Source organism: Chaetura pelagica, unplaced genomic scaffold, assembly GCF_000747805.2.
Source record: "Chaetura pelagica isolate M959 unplaced genomic scaffold, ChaPel_1.0 scaffold17, whole genome shotgun sequence".
Classification (NCBI taxonomy): domain Eukaryota; kingdom Metazoa; phylum Chordata; class Aves; order Apodiformes; family Apodidae; genus Chaetura; species Chaetura pelagica.
Window position 1 is genome coordinate 3950797 of NW_009970726.1, and position 20812 is coordinate 3971608.

At 40.9% G+C, this 20812-nt stretch overlaps 1 protein-coding gene across 1 annotated transcript in view; it reads right to left on the minus strand.

Moving 5' to 3' along the window:
* Nucleotides 1-489: 489 nt before the first annotated feature.
* Nucleotides 490-20812, minus strand: part of MKX (mohawk homeobox) — a 44265-nt gene continuing 23942 nt past the window's right edge. The window contains exons 5-6 of the mRNA XM_010007033.1: nucleotides 789-822; nucleotides 490-676 (exon numbers count right to left, since the gene is read on the minus strand). Coding sequence (XP_010005335.1) covers nucleotides 490-676; nucleotides 789-822 — 221 coding nt within the window. The remainder of the gene's footprint in view (nucleotides 677-788; nucleotides 823-20812) is intronic.

Below are 20812 nucleotides of genomic sequence, written 5' to 3' on the forward strand. Positions count from 1 at the left end.
AGACTTGTCAATTTGTACAAGTCAAATAAGCACAAGTCTCCAGGGCCTCCAGCAGTAATGTGTTTAGCCCTGGGCTGCTGAAGCCCACTTGGAATAATATACAAAGTTTAAGCATTATGGCATTGTCATTTTGAGGCATAATACTGTTGTACTATGCCCACGTTATAGCTTATTTGTTGAAAGCAAGGCACTTACTGTAATAGCAATGCAAACATCTTATGCGCACGTTGATTAACATAAAATAAGTTAATGTTTTGATAAAAACAGAGGTTTTATAATTTACATGCCTTTTATAGAAGCACTTGAACATTTCATTTAACACAATGAAAACATCTTGAGTCAGAAGGAACGCTATTTTTTAAACTGACCATACTGTAAAAAGGGGCCTGTTTTCCACATTTGCCTCATATCTGTGAATCTAATGCTGCTGAAAACCAATCCTGCGAGGAAAATGTCCATTTGACGGGAAAAAGAAAAAGAACCCATCCCTTAAAACTGCTGAACTAATGGCACTTTAACAGTCTTTACTTCTGATATATGTGATGATTTCTGAATGATGCAGCTGGTAGTTCCCTGCAGTTTATCCTTCCCCTGGGCAAGGTTCGTTAGGGCCATAGCTGCGTTGATCTCCTTCCAGTATGTTTCATCTTTGCTGGTTCCTTTTCTGTTAGCTGCGCTAGATTCAAGCAACAACAGGAATTTACATGTACAGCTTACATAGCTGCATGATGTCAGGAAAACTGTAATAATAATAATAATTTTGGACAACTGTGAAGTGCCTTACTCACCTTTCACACTTATTTGGTCCATTCTCCAGAGTTTCTGAAAACAAAACAAAAGAAAAGTCTATTTTCTTTTCATAGTTTTTAAAAGAAGCAAGTTCATGGAATAGGCACATGGAAAAATAACCCAAGACTAATTCTAAAATTGATACCAGATTTCCAAATAAGTTCTTTGTTTCAACACATATAAAGGGCCAGCTTCATGCAAAAATGCCGTGGGGAGGTTCCGGAGACATGACCTTACAGAAATAGGCTTTGGTGAGGCAGAGCCTCACTGAGCCTCACCAGAATCATGCTGGCAGAACTGGTTTTTTACCCTGCCCAGTGCATCCCACACCAGCCTATGTCCAGGCAAAGATTATCTGGGCAATAGTGAGAAAAAAGTTAATCTTGGAGCTTCACCTATGTTTCCCAGGGTGATAGAAATAGTTTTTCAAATCATAAATCCCAAGGACACAAGGAACTGCAAAAACTAAAAATAAAAATCAGCTTCATTGCCTTTCAGTGAATGCCTTCTTGTATGCACTAAAAATAGGACTTTCACCCATGCACACGTGATGTGTGTGGGTTTCAATCCCCTTGCCCAGGCTGCACCACAGTCACAGAGGCAGGCTGAGAAGGAGTCAAATAACAAGCACACCTGGTTAACAGCCTTCAAAGATGAAGTTGCATCACAGGCACAAGCTACACTTTCCCATCAAGAGTCACGTTTGTTCATTCATTCAGTCCTCATGTTGCAGAGGAGCCAGAAATATCTACCAGGCAAAAATGTGCAAGCTTTATTCAGTGGGCTTGCTATTCTGACACTGAAACACATTATAGAGGAGTGAGAAGCAGCTTCCTAACTGCAATACCTAGGGAGTACAAGTCAAACAAAAGAAACGGCAACAGCACAAGCACTAATGGCTACAAGACCCAAAAATGCAGCATAAATCTCATAAAATAATGCACCTCTTTATGAGGCTAGATTCGCCACTAAAAATGAGCCGTGTTGCAAGTTTTCCATCAGATTATTAATTAAAAATTGAATTATTTTTTTTTTTTTAAACAAAGCTTCCAGTGGAACAGGTCTCCAAGCCCACTGCAGCCCTTGGCAACTCTCCACTTCAGAGCTCCTTTGCCCACCAGCAGCCCTCAGCCCATTTGCTCATCTAGTCAACCCACATCGAACAACTCAGGCCAACCACAATGCTCCAAGACTTCAAGGTGACCACTGAAGACCACAGTCTCACCAAAGAAATGCAGGGAGACCAGGTGTAATTTCAAAGGTCAGATGTTTGCCAAGCTGTTTGATTTAGCAAGCCTCCCTCCTTTCACAAAACAGCTTTATAAACAAACGTCCACAAGTCACCAAGGTTTACATTTTGTTCCAAAAGAGCGCATCTTAAATCAGTAACTCCTAGGCTGGTACAGAAAGACCAAAAGTCTCCTTCATGCTGTACTTGGCTACAAAAAAATTTTTAGCCCTGCTTATTTTTTTATTTTTTTTTTTAAGAGACAATTTTAAAGAGGAGGTTTAAGACTGAATAGGTCAGTAGGTATAGAAATGGAAATGGCAAGTAAAAGAGAATGTCACTGCCAGACCAAACCTGGATACAAATATACCTGTCTCAAGCATCTGTCAGTTTCTTCTGCTGTTGGAAAATATTTCCTATGAACAAAAAAATTGCTTGTACAAACTTCTAAGCAAAGTAGGTGTGAATGGTGACACACATTCCAATTCCAGAGTTTATTTGAAAGAGTATTTGCAAATATTTTTTGCTGGTATTTAGCCAGCTCTAAAAGAAAGTGGCTTCCCCATGGCATATAAAAGCAGTACCAAGGCTAAAAAAATAAAACGAAGGAGCAAAGAGATACCCATTCTTTGACTTTGCTGAAGATTTTTCTGAATTACAAGTCTTTTTTTTTTTTATTCCATTCAGAGTTTATATTTTTTCAAACAAATAATTTATGTCAAAGAAACTTAAAACTGTGTTACAATAAAACCATCATTGATAATTTGCAAAGCTCTTGCTAATAACTGCTGTAAAAGCATCCTAGTACAATGAAGTCTGAAAATCCACAATTTCAAAGCACAGGATTCTTTTTTCTTGCCAAAAATCCTTTTCTGCCATTCCAAACCTCTGACAGCAGATCCCAGTTTGCACTATCATAGCACCAAGCAGCTCACATCTGTCTGAGCAGCCCTTAGTGAGGGAAAGAAGTATTACCATCAATTTTTGATGGGCATAACTACGTTGAGAAAGACAAAGGCCATTCCCCATTCTCTCTCTGACATCTTGTGGTGCTTAGGGACATGGTTTAGCACTGGACTCAGTACTGAGTTAGGCTGGACTTGATGACGTTAAAGGCCTTTTCCAACCAGAGTGATTCTGTGTGATCTTGCTGGTCAAACCAAAGTGATGCAACTTAAAAGGAACAATAGGGTTCACCTCACTTGTAATGAATCTGCCATCTAAGTCATGGATCTTTATCCAGGCTCGTAGTCCAGACTCCATTCACAAACAGCAGAGATGTCCTACATGGAGTGGTTTCAGCCCACCTCTTTAACACTACAGTTCAACATCACCAAGTTCTGCTGCACAACCACACAGCAAAGCCCTCTTTCATGGCCACCTACTTCCGTTACCATCCATGTGAATATGCTGTAAGCTGGATGAGGGAATGGCTGTATGTCTCCTTTTGAGATTAAACCGGTGGTGTAACTACAGCCTCCACTGCTTAGCTCAGTCTGGGATAAACAGAGTCTGGCTACATCTGGCTCTTCACTGACAAGAGAGGGAAGAGAGGCAACAATAAATTATCACACTTTTCAAAAAAGAAAAAAAAATAAAAAAGGTGAATCCTACAAAAAATTTTGCTTTATCTTTTCCAATCCACCTGCCTTACTCCTGACTACAGAATCACAGAATGACTCCTGACTACTAATTAAAGCTTTTGATAATTAAAGCTTTTGATATTTGGCACATCTGCAGAAAAATTGCAAAGTATATTTCAACTGTAAAAGCAAAATTTTGGTGAGACTCTTTAATGAAGAAATGGGATTGGGTAACATCTCTGGAAATGGTGACAGAAGGAATAGAGAAATGATTCCACACAGTGACTTAGCTAAAGACCTGCCCCAGAGCCAATATTGAGGGGCAGACCTTACACTTCACTCATGAGCCCTCTCTCACTACATAAGAGGCAGCACTTCATGAAAGGTACCAAGGATGCATCACAGCTGCCCTCTCCAAGCGCCTCACATGTCAGCCACTTCTGGTCTCTCCTGAAAAAGTGTGGTCCTCTCACTAACTAGATCAAGGCAGGCTGTCACACAAATTGCAACCCTTACAGAATTGTCACACTTAGATCAATGTGCCAAGTGACTACAGAGAAAGCCAGTGCTGAGGCCTTATTATATTCCACAATGTTCCCAAGACTTGATAGGGTGTAGGTTGAAGTTTATTGACAGCATACCACTGCCCAGCACAAATAACCTTCCTAAACAAACTACAGTTGTGCTCAATAGCATATTTATTAAATTGAAACCCAAAAAGAAGCTGCTGCTGAAGGTGGTTTGTTCTGTTTCAGAAAGCAATGTGCTTCTTGTAAAAGGATGTTGGTAGGCTTTCAGTATATACTGACATCCCATAAAGTCTATTTAATATTAAACATTAGAAACATCTTTTTGTTACAAGTCTGGAAGCAGTGATTGTTTGCTCTACAACTGGAAAGTTTTAAACACCATGAAAATGGAAATTCAGTAACTTAAAATTAGAGATTGTCATTTATACCTCACTTTCTGGTGCTTCATTTTGCTCTCAGCTGCCAGCATCCAGAGAATCAGCTCTTGCCTGGCCAGGAATGTCTCATTCTGCTCTTACCATCCGCCCAAAGAAACCAGCAAGGCAGGATATTTGTTCCCTCTTGTTTATAATAGGAAGTCACTATAAATCACTTACCAATGGAATCCTGTATACCTTTCCATTAGTATGAGTTTTCAGTATACAGTTTACTGTAGCGTGCAGTGCCAAGAGTGTAGCCACTGGACAATACCAGCTTTGTGATACAGTATGGTATTTTTCATGACTCACATAATTATTAATAATATATGTAGCATATATTATTTTTTTCACCACGAAATTTCTTCATAAATATTCACTGGCTGATCCTGACAGCTCTCTTGCAAGGTAGCCTGCAGTCCCATTTTAGCAGAGATGGAAATGAGTCCCAGAAGTCCAAAGACAACATGCCTAGGCAATACTTTGACCATTTCAAAAGCATTTAAGAGCAGAATTTTCCAGGATTTCTCCTATATTGAAAATGTTTTCTTTTGTTCTTCTGCTATCAGAAAGGCTCAGCCAAAGAAAATAAACCCCGGGGTTCTTGCAGGCAAACCATTCTTAAACTGGACAATAGCATCACTTACCTCTAGTACATTGTCATTACACCTGACTGTTGTCAAAACAATATATAAATAATTCACAAGAAGATATACATCTAAGTACATACATAGTGCCCTCTCACATACTGTATCCAGTTTTGGAGAGGAAAGCCAGAGTATAAAAGCCTACTCCAATTTACAACATATAAAGGCTCTCTGGCTATGTGGTCCTTGTGGCACATTCAAATATTTCAGAACAATTCAGATTCTTACTGTTCACCAAGTCCAGACTAATAACTTTTATATACTTGGATGACTTCAGGGGTATGATAAATAATGTTAATTACAGTTAGGTTTTATTCTTTGGATCTAAGAATTCTGACCTAAGAATATCACATCTGGTGAAGAACTGATTTCACCTAAAGGTTCTGCTGGGAACGGCAAAGGAAAGACCAACCACTTACGTAGGACCAAGAAGCATCCACGTTGCTCCCTTGCTCAGTATTATACACAGCTCAAGGCGAACTGCAACAACTGGCTTAAAACCCTGCTTTGTGTTATCAGGTAACACTGACAAAGCAAAGATGGCTTGAAACCAACAGGGGAAAGAATGTGTGAATGAGGGAACGAGACAGGGAGGAAAGGATACAGAACATTATGTAGTGGGGAAAAAATGGATATGGAAGTCAAAACACAGCAGGTCAGTCCCACATACCATCATATGTCTTGAAGCTACTTAAACATGTACAGATTCCTGATGAATTACACACCTTCCATTCCAGCTCAAAACAGAGGGGAAAAAACGCACTATAAAATACTTGTTGGTTCAATAAAAGGTCCTGTATAACTTATCTTAATTTTAAAATTGGCAGTGTTATTCAGCTGTTTCTCTCACTGCCTCTCCTGAACTTTCCTTTGTTGGTTTTGGAGACTCAGGCTTAACATGTGTTGACCAGCATTTTCCAAACAAGCAAAAAGAGGAACAGGAAATAAGTTGGGACGAGTGAATGAAAAATGAAGCTTACATGTGTGAGTAAATTAGTGGTGAGATGAGATATTTCTGTAGGTCACACACACACATCCCCCTTCACTCTATTGTTTTCCAAACCACAATTTCAGGGCACATACAACTTTCAGATCTCTGGTTCTCTGAGATCAAAATAGGGTTAACTGGAGTTAATATTCCTGTTCTCTTCTGCACTGACACAGCTCCTTTCCTCCCAAAGGATCTCAAAGTAAACCATGAACCACACATCTAGGGAGGGAAGGTGGCTTAGCCCAGCTTGCCTAGCAGGGCAAAAGAGAGGAAATTGTACCCCAAAGCACCAGGCCAGGCCCTTTCCTCATAGAAGAAGTGTCGTTTAATCTTGATACAAAGACTCTAACATCTTTCAAAAAACCCCAGCACAGCAAACCTTACCTCCTCTAGCTTGAACTGGAGGAAGCAGGGGTTGGCTTTCCCACGCTTACACTCGAAGGGCTCCCATTTTGAGCCTGATGTGAACAGACACACGAGTTTCAGTCAGCAACCCACACTACCAAAGGTTTTCCACACAGAGACAAGATTCATCTGATGTGGCACAGAAATTCTTAAAACCTTTTTCCTTTTGCACCATCCTCCCAGGTTTCCTCAGGGACATCAAATCTATTAAGTCTGAATTACAGAGAAGAGCAGACGGGAAAGCTCACATTGGAAGAGACTTAAAGCTGCAGAGTATCCTACAGAAACATTCCCCAAACTCACCCTAGGACACCTCCACACAGGATCTGCTCGGTGATGTCCCTTGTGAAGCCACTCCTGCCCAGAGAAGCTTCTGGAGTGAGCAGGTCGGTGTGAAATCACCCGGTTGGGGCTGGAAGGGCTTGTGCAGCAGAGGGACAAAAGTCCCCGTTGGCATTTCAGGTCACCTGTGGCTGCAGACATGGTGAGGTGATGTGACCTGGGAGCACACTTGAGACCAATCACAGCTAGTGCCATCTCATGAGAGTACTGTGTTCTCCTGACAAAGATTTATTACTACATCCTTTTGTTGGGTGGAAGTAGGAGAGCTGTCAGAAACTGCAAGAATTAGCTCTGGGTCCCAACTGTAAAGAAAACTTCTTTTTAGCAAAGCTTTCATTGACCACTGCTCTCGCTTTCTTCCAGGAGGAGGTTACAGAGCAGCTTGTAATGAAGTCACTCCCACAGCCCTGTTACCTCACTCTTTTGGCTTCACAGTGACACCAGGTACAACAACTGACCTGTCATCAGCTGTTATGTCCTTTCAGATGAACAAACTGCACAATGACAATTTATGTTCACAGTGACAGCTACAGAGAATGCTTTCCCCTGTTCTCCCAGTGTCGTTGTTTTTCCCCCCAGAAACAGCTTTAGCCCTGGTCTTATCTCTTGTATCAACACCCATAGGTTGGGTCTTGCCAATGTTGGAAATATCCCTTTGCCATCACATCTCAGACCATGCCTTTCCAGGGAAATCCTTCCTTGGAATTTGTTTCCTGCACCAAATCATCAGATATAAGGACGGACTGGTACCCTCATGTTTTTTTCCTGAATACCTGGGAACTTGGAGACTTTTTTTCCCTGTGCAGCCTGGAGCCTGCTGAAGTGGGAGTAGGTATCTAGTTACATTTTAATACATGCGATTTTTATAAAATTACTGTACATGCTTACAGAGACTGGGATAGGTGTATTTTATAAACCATAAAAGAGAATTCAGTTTGCAAGTCTGTATTAACATTTGCATTACTAAGCACACTGAGAGCCCCACATAATAGTAGGCATGGTGCAAATGGTCTTACAGTCTTGGACTATGCACCTGCACGTCAGAATTTATGAGTTAGCAAAGTAGATACAAACCTGGTGTAAATCAGTTCATTGTTCGGGCTGTCACGGCTGGCTGTGAATTTCCCCTGACCAGTGACAGTGTGTTCTGCTTGGAGAGATGCAGGGCACTGTGTGAGACTTGTTTTCTCAGCCAGCCTTTAGTAGAGCTTATAATGGGAGTCTGGGCTGTGCAGTGTTGGAGGCAAGTTGTTAACAAACTGACAGTTAAATGGAATTATGTTCTTTTCAAGTTTCCTGCAAAGCTGACTGAAGTAAAATCTTTCCTCATTGAGTTGGCATGTAATTAATGGTGTAATGTTGTGAGATTCCTTGGTGATGGTCTCCCACGTGCATTTCATAACAGATAAACAAATGTCTGACCAAGGCTTCATTTTTTTTATTTTTTTTTTTGGCGGGGGGAGGTAATTTAGAAAGGGATTTACAGCACGTACTGTGCTGACTGGAAGGATGGAGTACTTAGCTTTCCTATTGCAAACCATTATGGGTTAACAGTGAAAACCACGTCAGGCAGCAGAGAAGGGAAAGGGTGAAATAAAGAAATAAGGAGAAAGTAGAAGAGGAAGAAAAAAAAAAAAGGAATAAAGGAAATGGTATGGAGGATGTTATAAAAAGGAAATGAGAAAATGGCAAATGAAGATTCATTAGGAACAAAAAGAGTAAGGAGTATGAAGGAAGAAAATATACCACTGTGTTAATTTGCTTTATTTTTAATATAAAAATACGCTTTTCCCACCCAGGAATCTCGCTGTTGTGCAGGCAAGCACGTTCAGGCTTTCACTCTGGACTTAAAAAGTTTAATTGGGAGCTCTTAAAGCCTAAAATAAGGCTTTAAAAGTAAAAAGCTGAAGTCAAATGCAGCCAGGGTAAGCACTATTACACTCCAGCCCGATTGTTTTTCATTAAAAAAGCCGGTGAAAGGGAGAGTTTCAAAGCCATATTTCAACCCTAGGCTGACACTACAGCAGTAAAATCAGATTTTGTTATGCTAGTTGGCTGTGGGTTTGGGAGCAGACCCTACATATGCGGTGTAACGTTATGATATGAATGTGTGCACACAGGATATTTTCAGAAGCCTCCTCTAGAAATCGGAGAACCGTGTCCCCCGGTTGCCGCGGCCCCGCTCGGAGGAGCCACGTCGGCTCAGCTGTGGCACAGGCTGCACAAAGGCAACGTTAATCACAAGGTGCTGCATATTCAGGCAACTTCTAAGTGAATGCCAGCACTGATTTCTAGGGTGTGTTCAGCCAGCAGCATGGAGTAAAGAATGGGTGAGTCTGCCACAGGGGGAGGAAATTCAGTTTCTTTCACTCACCTGCAAGATAAATAAATGACTGGCAGGGATGTCCTTTTACATGTAGCCACTTCCATCTGCTGCATGGAGTACTGGGATGGCCACAATACTTATGTCCAGATACTAAACCTCAGTTTCCTAGTTACGTCCCAAATTATTGTGCTCTGTGTAATCACAAGCATCTAAATTCAAGCAGCTTGCAAGGAAATACATGAGCACATGCAGGGCTCCAGCAGTGAAACAGCCATAAAAATGGCTGTAAGCTGCACAGGAGCCTCACACCAACCCCAGACAACTGTCACTCAACAGATCCTACAAACCCAGGGATTACATGTGAAATTTTAAAACTATTTCTCTCTCTAAGGACATACAGATACATTCATGTATATAGACATCTGCATCTGCTTCTGTATTACGTGTACATAAAAATGGGAATGCCTCAGCAATCTGCCTTGGCACTAAGCACACTGTGCGGTACAATCACATATGGAATTGTCTGTGGTCACAGCCTCCCCAGAGTTACTGGACAGACCTGCTCCAGGGCTCAACCTGAACAGTAGATCAGAGCTTTCCTCACACAACCTCAGTATCACAGCACAGCAGCTCTGAGGCTGTTGCAAGAGGGCAATGCAAGAAGAGATAGTTGGATGGATTTAACAACACCAAGTAAATCGTGTTAGTGATTTACAGTCTCTCTGCTTGTGCTACAGGTTTGTGTGGGCTTGATAAGCTTTCTAATCAACCTTTTCACAGATGCCAGAGTCTCTGGACTCTGAATTGAGAGCATGAGCTCTCATCTTCAGCAGTGCTGAGCATTTGCAGTGCAAATGAGGTCAACAAGAGCTGTGCTTTGAATGTATAAAGAACTATGAAATTATGAGCATCCACAAGGTCTTAGGTATCTAAAATGACTTTGAATATTAATTGTTCGGTGCCTCAGTTCCCCAGTCATGAAATCCTACAGACATCTTACGAAAACAACTTTATCAAAGTTTGTAAAGGACCAGAGGGAACTTATGAAGTGGCACAGTACAGCACATCACAAAATTAATTATCCTGTCCTCAGAGATGCTCAGCTGCATTCATGTAAGTTTTTTGCTTGTAAAGAAGCAGCAAAGAGCAGTGAGTGAGGATGTGAGATGGGTTTTGAGGCTCCTTTCAAACTGGGCCAGCTCACATATGTTAGAAAAGCATCTCTTTTATCATCTATCTAGAATGTGATGAAAACCCCTTTTTTCAGCATCCTGAGGAACTACAGGAACCTACACAGAAAGCTGCAGTCACACACCTCCCCAACCATATGCAGAGTAACCAGCAGAAAGAGACACTGCTGAGTGAGCTGCAGGAGGAATAGCTGCCTGTGGATTATTCTGACCTCTAACTGCACAAGGATTATTTTGATGTTTGATTGCATTATTTCTGAGTCAGTCTTTCAGTTCTGCTCCCTTTGCTTTCCCTTGAGAAGCTATTGCAGTCTTCACACTCCTGCTCACCACAACTTGCAGTGTTATTATTTCCATTACAGGATTTCTTCCCAAACCCTAAATATTCCCAGACACCTTCTGAACAGGCCCTCAGAGATGCTAGTAAACTGGGAGTTATCTCAAGAAGTGCTGTGTTTTCTGTTTTCCTATTTGCCAAGTGAAAGAGAGAGAGTGCAGCCAACCAGGCAGAAGTGGGAAGGCTCTTGAAGCAGAAGAATCTCATGCCCAGAATTATTCAGGAAGGCGTACCTATTTGCCAAGAGGGTTTGGAGAAGCAAAAACACCTTCTTCTTCAATGACCATCTTGTATTTAAAACAGTTTGAGCCCTAATGCAGTGCAATTTCAATGACTCTGCAGGAGAACCGTACTTAGAAGAGCTCACAGACTGTCCTGGCTATGATGGAGATTGTTGCAGTGTAATAAATTAGCCAGACTGAGCTTGAATCCACAATCCAGCAAAACCTTAACACTACAGATGCTCACTAATTGAAAGTTGCAAGAGCCCGACACACCAAAGTCTTTGCATAAGACAGATGAGGCTCCTGCACTCCAAAGGAGCACGTGTGGGAGGTCCTGAAACAGTAGTAGACCAGTATTTAACATTGCAAAAGCCTTGGATGTGAACAGCTTTGTGGAAGAATATGGAATTGCTCTTTTGGCAAAACATGTGAAACTGTCTGTGATAACAGGAATGGGAGCAAGGATGACTGAACAAATATTTGCAGTGAACGCCTTGTCAGGACAGGGGAATTGCTACTGATACGATCTTTACTTTCAATGTTACTGCTTCTGACAGTCTTACAGACTTTGCAGATGTTTATTGGCCACTAAATCATTCTTCAAGAATGTTGGCTCCATTCCCAAACCTGAAGAGTCTGAATATGAAGGGGTTTGTTATTCAGCACACACTGCTGCTTTTGGAGACAGTGATTTTCAAGAAACCAGCAGGGAAGCATCGTCAACTGATAACAACACGGGACTGAATTCAGACTTCTCTGCGCTCGGGGCCTCAGACGCTGCAACACACTTGAGCAGACGTGCACCAGGCAGCAGGACACGTGGCACAGCTCTGCCTGCTCCACCACACCACTGCCTGCCCCACCACACCACTGCCTGTCCCCCCACACCATTGCCTGCCCCCCACCACGACTGCCATGCCACATCACTGCACCTGTATCGCAGCCAAGATCGTGTGTGTGGAGAGACAGGGCTTACTAGCTCATCCTGACCCTGACATACTGCTTGCAGTTTCTGGTACAGCACCACTGGATGAATTTGGAGGCCTCTGCAAAACTCCACAATGCTGCAGAGATTACTACTGTTCCTTTAGCTCCTCTAACTGTAGGACACACTGCATAACAACGAGGTGCATTCAAACCCACTGCCACTCATCCCAGGAGAAGCAGCTCGCAGAGACACAACTGCTGAGCTGTAGAGGACCCTAAGCCACAATATTTTGAGACAGACAGATTTGCCTTCAAAGAGAGAGTATCCGAACCCCGGGCAGTATGCCCAGGCTGCTTCTCTGAGTGAAGATGCCAACTCTGAGATCACTGCAAACAGCTCTCACCTGAAAAAGCTGCACTGGTCACTGGAATCTATACCAAAATAGCAACTACACCAGTAGTAATAACTCCGACAGTAATAACACATACCTTTTAAATAATGAGTAATAAAAAGTAATCCAGGCCTTTGTACTAATAAAATGACAAATTATTCAAGTACAATGTATAATTACCACAGGGGGAAAATGTGTTTTCCAGAACTATTAAATATATTTCTCCCAAAAAGTCACTGATTGCCTTGACCAGTGTCGCGCAAGTCACAGTAGTGGACGTGATCTAACAGCAGTTAAAGCCAATAGCATCCTCTAAAAGCTAATTGAATTAGCCTCCCAGATCAAAGATATTACTATCTAAAGCAGACCCTCATAATATATTCCTTTCAAATAGATTAGTATCTTTCGTTTAAACATACCAGGTTGGTGCAGAGACAGGGTGCTTCAAAAACATGTTAAGACAGATGCAGAAGGCAGTAATGTCATATACCCTACACATTTGTTTGCCATTAGCTTGTACACATTCTCCTGGAAGTTAGGAGATTTCTATTAGGAAATTCTCTCCTACAATAGTTTGATATATCAGACTAAAAACACACACACATATTTATGGTAAAGTCATACGGTATTCATGGCTAAACCAACTGGCATACTTCAAAAATATGAATTTTGAATAATTTGAAAGATCTGAAGATGAGAAACAACTAAGAAGCTTTATCATCACGTACAAATAGCCACTTTTCCCTCCTGTTACCATAAATCAAACCAGAACAGTTTGATTCACCAAGCAGGGTTTGCAATCAGGGAAAACTGGACAAAAAATATGCATAAAAATGTGAAAAATATCTGCATTCATAGCAATCAATTCCTCACATAAATACAGTTGGAAATCACTGTGGACTTTTTTCTTAAGAAGGAACCACATTAACTTTATCTCAGAGCAGCTCACATTTCTGTAATTTGCTTGTGTGTCTTCCTTGACCTGTTTAGATGCTTTTCAAAGGGTAATCAGCATCAGCAATAATAATGTTTTTATGTGAATAGCCTTGCATCCTCACCTTCCTTTTAAGAATTAAGATCCTGATTTTCCCCTCCTATAGAGAAGAGAAATTAGAGAGGAAGCCATAGTTCCTGACGTAAATAACATTCATATTTTTTAGGGAATAACTATGGTGAAAAAAACTGGGATTCTTTGATTCCTCCAACATAGTCCAACTCTAGGCTTTGAGCCCTTAGATGCTGGATGAGAGGAGGATTCTGAGCAGCCACACAAGCCAGACAGCTGCTACACAAAGGCTGTAAACTCTCTGACCTGAAACGTTTCACGTTCTCTAATTAACTTGCTGCCAGTATTAGCAGGACTTCTGTTTCAACCCTTAAAACAATAAAAGCTTTTTATTTCATTTTGCAAGAGTTTTGTCTTTTGCCTGTAAGCCAAAGCTTTCCTGCAGAGTGCCAGACTATACATCACAGTTTGTGAAGTTTAGAGATCTGCAAAGGGTCTGCAAAGAGATGCCGCAAATTACCTCTGCTGACACCTGCTTTCCTCACACCCTCCCTCTGCAGCAGCGAGCAAACAGACTGTGCACAACCAGCAAACCTGGTATTTGGAGGCACAGGTTCATCAGGGCACACAAAGAACTCATCAAACCTACCTAGTTGGTTGCCACCAACCGTTTTACTTCAGATGAGCAAACTAACAAAAAAACAGTGTTGGCAAAACCAGCCCTGGCACCACTCCTGAGAGTGGCTCCCCCACAGGCAGGACTCAGCTAGTGCTGGCAAACACCCCCAACCCCAAAAGCAACTCAACGTGAAGCACATCTTTTCAAGACAGCACTTCCTTGGCAATTACCATCTCAGGTAGAAGAACCCTGAAGGCTGCTCAACACGCCCTGAAGGCTGCTGACCACCCAGAGCCCTTCATTTGCAATAAGACTCTCCTCCTCCTCTCCCAACTCAACGACCACTGGCTACTCCAAGCAGTTATAACTCAAGGCAAGTCCTGCCTGATGGTCTTAAGCTTTGCAGTTAGTGCCTGTTTTGCACTACCTGAACACACAGAAGCCCAGTCCATGGACTTAGATGACAATTGGCACATTCTGGGTTTATTTTTTTTATTACAAGCCTCATTAGCTTTTGTGGTTAAGCAGAAATCCCAGAATAAAAATTAGGATGCCAAAACACAGTGTCTGTACCCTTAGTCCCCAAGGAGGAGTTGCCCAGAGGAAACAACAAAGCATCTAAAAACCCTGACATCATCGCCTTTTCCAGATTATTTTGGTATAATATTAAAAAGCAGCATTACTCAGCCAGGCCCAGGAGCAGCAGCAGCTCCTGCTTTGTTTCCAAAATCCACATTTTGGTACAGAGAACAAAGTACAGGAGCACACAGGAATGTACAAACATATTCCCTGTTGGCAATCTCAATTAAAATAGCTTCTCAGTCATGTTCTCTTTTCTATCATCTTCCTCCTCTTCCACCTCTTCCCCATTTCCAACTGCATCCTAATTTTTCTTTTGCTACAATGGTAGTGGAAAAGAAAACTGAAGTGAGAAGAAACTTCTGCAACAGTTCTTTCAAAAATCACCCAGGACCTGCTGGGATGGTATCTGGCTTGCAAAGTCAAAGCCTTACTCTAACAAGCCATGAAATACAAGGTGCTCTATAAGTTTGGCTGCTGGCATTGAACTGTTTTGACATATATTGCAAATTTTTAGATGGCAATTGCTGCCTCCAAAAAAAGGCCTGCTGGGAAGTGTGACTTGTAGATATGAGGCACAAGGACTTTGGGAAAGTTTCCCCTGGCCACAAAGCTGTGCATGCACATCCTGTCCCTGAATTTGGTGCATGAGCTGGTTTCTACACAGCACTTGAAACAACAACAACAAAATCTTTCAAAGAAGTGCCTTGAAACAGAGATATTGGCAATGGATGAGACTCACTTGCTGTAATTACTGAAAGACAAATGTTTGAGCAAGATTCCTATTTGACTTCTGTTCAAAGCCTCCCTGAGACTCCAAGTGCTGTGGCCTTTAAAATCAAGACAGCAAAATGTTTTTTGTTCAACTGATTGGTAAAGTAAAAGCAGCAAAATAGCACATAAAAGCTAAGGTTTAAATTGTACTCCTGATTGTCAATAAAATCAGAGTTGTTTCTTTTTGTGTCTCAGAGAAAAACAGGATCTGCAGATGTTTAGTCAGAGCCTAAGTTTTAGAAAAATAAGCAAAACTCATAAATGGAAGTACCACTTTTTCAAAAATTATGAAAAAAGTATCTAGATACATAGTAATATGAAATCTACTGCCTAAATGCTGTTTACTTGCATAGCACATTAAAAAAAAAAAAAAGCATTTATATCTCAATGAAACAGCAGAAAATTGACTAAATAATGAAGCTTCAGATGAGTTTAAAGCTCTTTTTCTGTCATTCTTTTTCTTATAGATATGTGCAAGAAATGCTCCTTTACAAACCATTCCTACTTTCTAAGTAGCAGAAAGGATGCCCTCCGTCAAGCAAACACACATTTTAATCTTATTTGCTAATAAATAAATAAATAAATAAATATTTAAAATTAAACAGGACAAATTTCCAATCAACACTTGTTAATTTGAAACACTGGAAATTCTCCCGTATTGAAAGACATTGCTCTGAAGAAACACTCATTTTCGAGGTCATAACAGTGCTGGCAAAACTCAAAAAATTCATAGTCCAACTTGCTTGTGTTCAGCTGTGTTTACTTAGTCTCAATTTGACAAAAGTCTGCCTCTAATTATACATAGCAGTCATCTGCCCACAGATAAATAGATATTACACAAACGTTTGGAGGGAATGACATTTGGCTACCATTATTTTTGGAATAATTTACTCTGCATCCTGAACTTAAAACATCAAAATGATTCATAATGTTTTTTAGACCCAAATATTTCCATTTAATAAATAAATTGACCTCTATGACCATTGTGAACTTTATCTTGTGCACATCAGTGGATTTTAAAAAAAAGGCAATTTATTGTTAAATATTCTGTATGCCTGGGCAAGGTGGTTTTATACATAATTGAGATCAAAGCCCATGGCACATCTGGTGCACTCACTGCAGCAGGTCAGAGGGCAGCACCTGCACTGCAAAGGGCTCAGGGTGCTGCTGGAGAGGGGCTCTAACTCAGCCCCACAAGACATCCCACCCCATCACAACCTGCAGGCCAAGCCTACTACTCAGCTCTCTGCAGAGCAGACACCTGCAGGTAAACACTGCAACATGAGCAGAAAAACTAATGGCAGGCAGTGCCTGAGATACGTCTTTGCTATTTCAATTGTACCTATTGCACATGTAACTTAATAGTTTTCTGCCTATTATTTGTAGGACAAGAAAGGAATACATCTTGTTCATGCTCCTGGATGTCAAACTGAATTTTATTTGCCTTATCCAAGGTAGGTAGTTGTTTCATGACATTTATAAAACAGCTTGCATTTTTAAACAGACCTGCAGTATTTCTCTGATGTGGATAGAGATTTTGTCCAGTCAAAGATGTCACTTAGCCTGGGGCATTTTATGTTATAAATGATCCAGCAATAAGGTAAAAACTTATAAATAACCTATAGTCCCTATGCTCGTTCCTTCCCTCTTCCTAATTCTCTCCCCTTTAACCCACTGCCAGCTCCCCAGTGTCAACTACCCCAACCAGTACTTCCACATCAAGCATTGAGGGCTATTCAAAGTCCATGAGGGATGTTCTTACTGCTGTACATTTAAGGTAGATGATGTTTCCAAACTATGGTGATATGCAGAAGAATAAAATCTAGACCAGACAGACCGTCTGATATATTTGTTTCTGTAAAGTTAGCATGCTTTCAAAAATGTCTTTTCAATTAGAATACCAAAATTAAGAAAGCCTCTGATGCAATAGGAACCACATGTGTTTGACATATCCAGCTTCTCTATCTTTGACATCTAAATATGCAGTTTAAATAAAATTAAGGCATTTGTTTACAAAGGACTAGTTTATGTGTTTACAGGACTAAGCTGAATGTTTTTAGATGGAACGATTATATACTAGTCATTTCCCCTCATTTTCCCTTGTTTCAGGAAGGAATATGACTGTGAAGAAGGAATGTGTTTTCAATGTGGACAGCTGGAGGTACAGAAAACACATTTCTGTCACGTGGAACAAATGCAGCAAATTCCTTCTTTAGAGGCTGTTTTCTTACAGAGACTGAGTATGAGGAGCTGATTACACTATGATGCAAAATCCCACTCATTCAGAAATGTGCTAATGATCATGACCCAAAGAAGAGTTAATTCAGATGGAATCCAGGAAAATCAGGCAGCACAGAAACCTCATCAGCAGTCCAATCACATGACAAAATGTGAGGCATCTCCAAAGCACTGCCTGCCAAAAAAAGAAAGGCTGCTGCAAGAAAAATACTTTCACAGCTTGATATCTGGGTCTTGTGACTGCTATCTAAACAAGGAGTAAAAGTGGTACTATATAATGTGGCAGGGTAAACAGAACCACCCACTCGTCATCACCAATCATGTTTTTAATTCAGATAAATTCTGTTTCTTTAAAAAATGATGGGAGTAAAAAGAAACAAAACCTTTTGTTGAACTTTAAAATGATATGTATCATCTGATCTGGCATGACATATTTTAGGCTCATATATATAATGAACTATATAGGAATGCATGATTTGCCATGCAGGATCAGGCTATGGGTAGATTCCAAGTGATGTCCTTTCTATGCTACTAACTGATGCTCGCTTCAGAGAAGCACAAAGACGTTGCCCTCAGCCAACAATGCAATAGATTAAGAGGATTTTCTGCCTGCAACTTCAAACAGGAGATATAAACTGCAGAATATACAGAAAGAAGTAGACCTGGGAGAAGTTCAAACTTTCAGGAATGCTGGGTTAGAGAAGCATCCATGCTTGGCCAAACTGTCTACAGTAGCCTGAAAACCAGTTACAGTTTGCAAAACAGGTCTTGGTGGGATTCGCCAAAGTCTGGGTTGGGTATGACTGAGCCAAAGTATGAAAACTCTTCTATACTTTTGTGTCCAGCTTAGTCAGGGATTCCAGATGTACCAAGAAACTGGGAAATTGCTAACTACACCCCCACACACAAACACCCCTCACCACCACTGCCACCAGAACCAGGTACTCTAGTACCTCCCAGCTGTGGACTAAGTTTTTGTTTTGGTTTGGGTTTTTTGTTTTTGTTTGTTTGTTTGTTGTGGGGGTTTTTGTTGGTTTTTTTCTTCCTCCCTGAGTTGTAAGTAACAGGGTCTATTAATTTGCTTTGTATTCTAAGCAAGGTCATACTCTTTTCTAGAAGCGTATTTGCTCTTAGCCTGTGTAACATGGAAAAAAATCCCTTGACATAATAATTAGATTCAAAGATGCCTATCAAGAAGGCTGGCAATATCCTGAATGCTTATCTATCCTTGTTTGCCAAACACTTAAGAAAAGGAAAAAGTCATTCTCAGTCCAAACTTCTCTCTCCGACTGCGAAAAATGCTATTATCTCCTATGCTCTCTTATTTATTCTAGAGTCCTCTCCCATTATTCTCCAGATTCCTACCAGTATTAACATCGTAACTGCTTCACCAGTATTTTCTTTTTACCTTCATCCCTTTCATGTCTTTTCTTTCCTCTTTCTTCCCCTCCATTGTGTCTCCCCTTTCCTCTTCCTTTTTCTTCTTGCTCCCCGTTCTGCAATCCTTTTCCCCATAGTCTCCCAGCACTCTCCTCTCTCTACAATCTTCCACAAGTTTCTGTTCTTAATAATTCCACCCAGATTTATTTCCTGGATGTGAGTTTTCCTTTTACCTTTTGCTCTTATTTTCTTCTGTCTTTTGCCTCCTAGAACTAAAATGATACTCCAGCCATAACCTACCTGAAAAGCGAGGTACATCTTTTCAGTCCATTGTTCGTACTAAAGGGATGGCAAGTGTATCAAAAATTGGTTAACGACTATTCCAGTCGCTGCCCCGAACAAACAAGTGTAGCTTCCACTGACAGCTGGAGGAGTTCAATGCCTGAGTCAAGTTATTCCCCTTTTGCTCCCAGTCAGTGTTTGGCGTGGGAGTCCTGCTACAGCAATCCGTTCCTGCACTGGGGCACGGAGAGAAAGACAGGATTTCTTGCAGTGGCTGAAGGGTTTTGATGATGAGAAAAACAACTGAGTTAATACAAGTCCTTTCTTCACTCTTAACTGAGAATGGCACCTAACGTAAGTGAAAACTTTGTTGAAACTTAAAAGACTAAGGAAGAGGACCATATAAATATGGAGACAGTTACGCACCGCTTCACCCCCTATATTCTGCTGCATCTCTAAGAAAATACCAAAATGTCACAAGAAAAATTCCTTGTATGGCATGCATTGTGTAATTAATATCACAACTAATGAAAATCTCTGTCTTGGCTTCAAGTGAAGTGGTTTAACATCCTGTGAGAAGGCAGAATTACACCACAGAAGCAATTAGGTCAAGAGGATAAAAATCTTAGGAAGCACTCATTTCCTGAAATTCTTGACATCTGCCCATCTAATCAGAATATGTTTGCCTTCCAAGATGAAACACACTAATAGAAACATGCACTAGAAATCATCTTTATGGCCAACACTCCAGTGGAAATACTGGGGAATGCTTTTGTTTTTCATGGTCAACACATAGTCCCTGTAACACCCCCAGTCAAACCCCCAGTTCACCCCTCCGGCTGGTGCTGCCTGGGCAAGCTAGTGCTGTCTATCCATGGCCCAATCCAATTTGAACACTTAATCTTTCAAACTTTTCTCTGTTTTCTTTGTCTCGCTCATTTTATATTGCTTCTGGTGGGTTTTTGTGTGTGTTTTTGCTGCTGTTTGCTTCCCACCCACACCGTTCTCCAACTGCTTGCTGGGCAGGCACAGCAATTCCATGTAAGGAACATGGGGAAGAGAAGCATTCCTTGATTTTTCTGTGCACAGTAACTTGCACGACATTTGATCATACACAGAGATTAAGTCATTCATGAATAGGGCCCAAAGGGAGGAACAACTCCAGAAAAACAACCCTCCTTGCTGGTAGTGCAGCATCCAGGACTCCTCAGTCATTACTGCCACACTCACAGTTCGCAGCCGATCTGGCAAAGCGAGGAATCCAACTGCAGGCTCTGTGGTTTAAATAAAATGTATCTACAGCAGCTTGGATCAATGTTTTAAAATGTTCCATGTTATTTTAGTCCAAGGACAAGCTTTTAAAATTAAAAGAAAACTTTGGCTTTAATTACAGATTAAAAGTGAAAGTTGTTTAAAAAGAACATATATTCTGAGAATAACAGTAATAGAAACTATTTAAAATTTAAAACTCGTTCTTCTCTCCCCCAGCATGTGACAAGTCTCCTTGTAAATATTTAAAATAAATGCTTGAAAGTGATTAATTTGTGGACAATATCTAGGGTGCTTCTGCCTTGCTGTCATGGATCTTTGGCATAGTTTGACTTTTC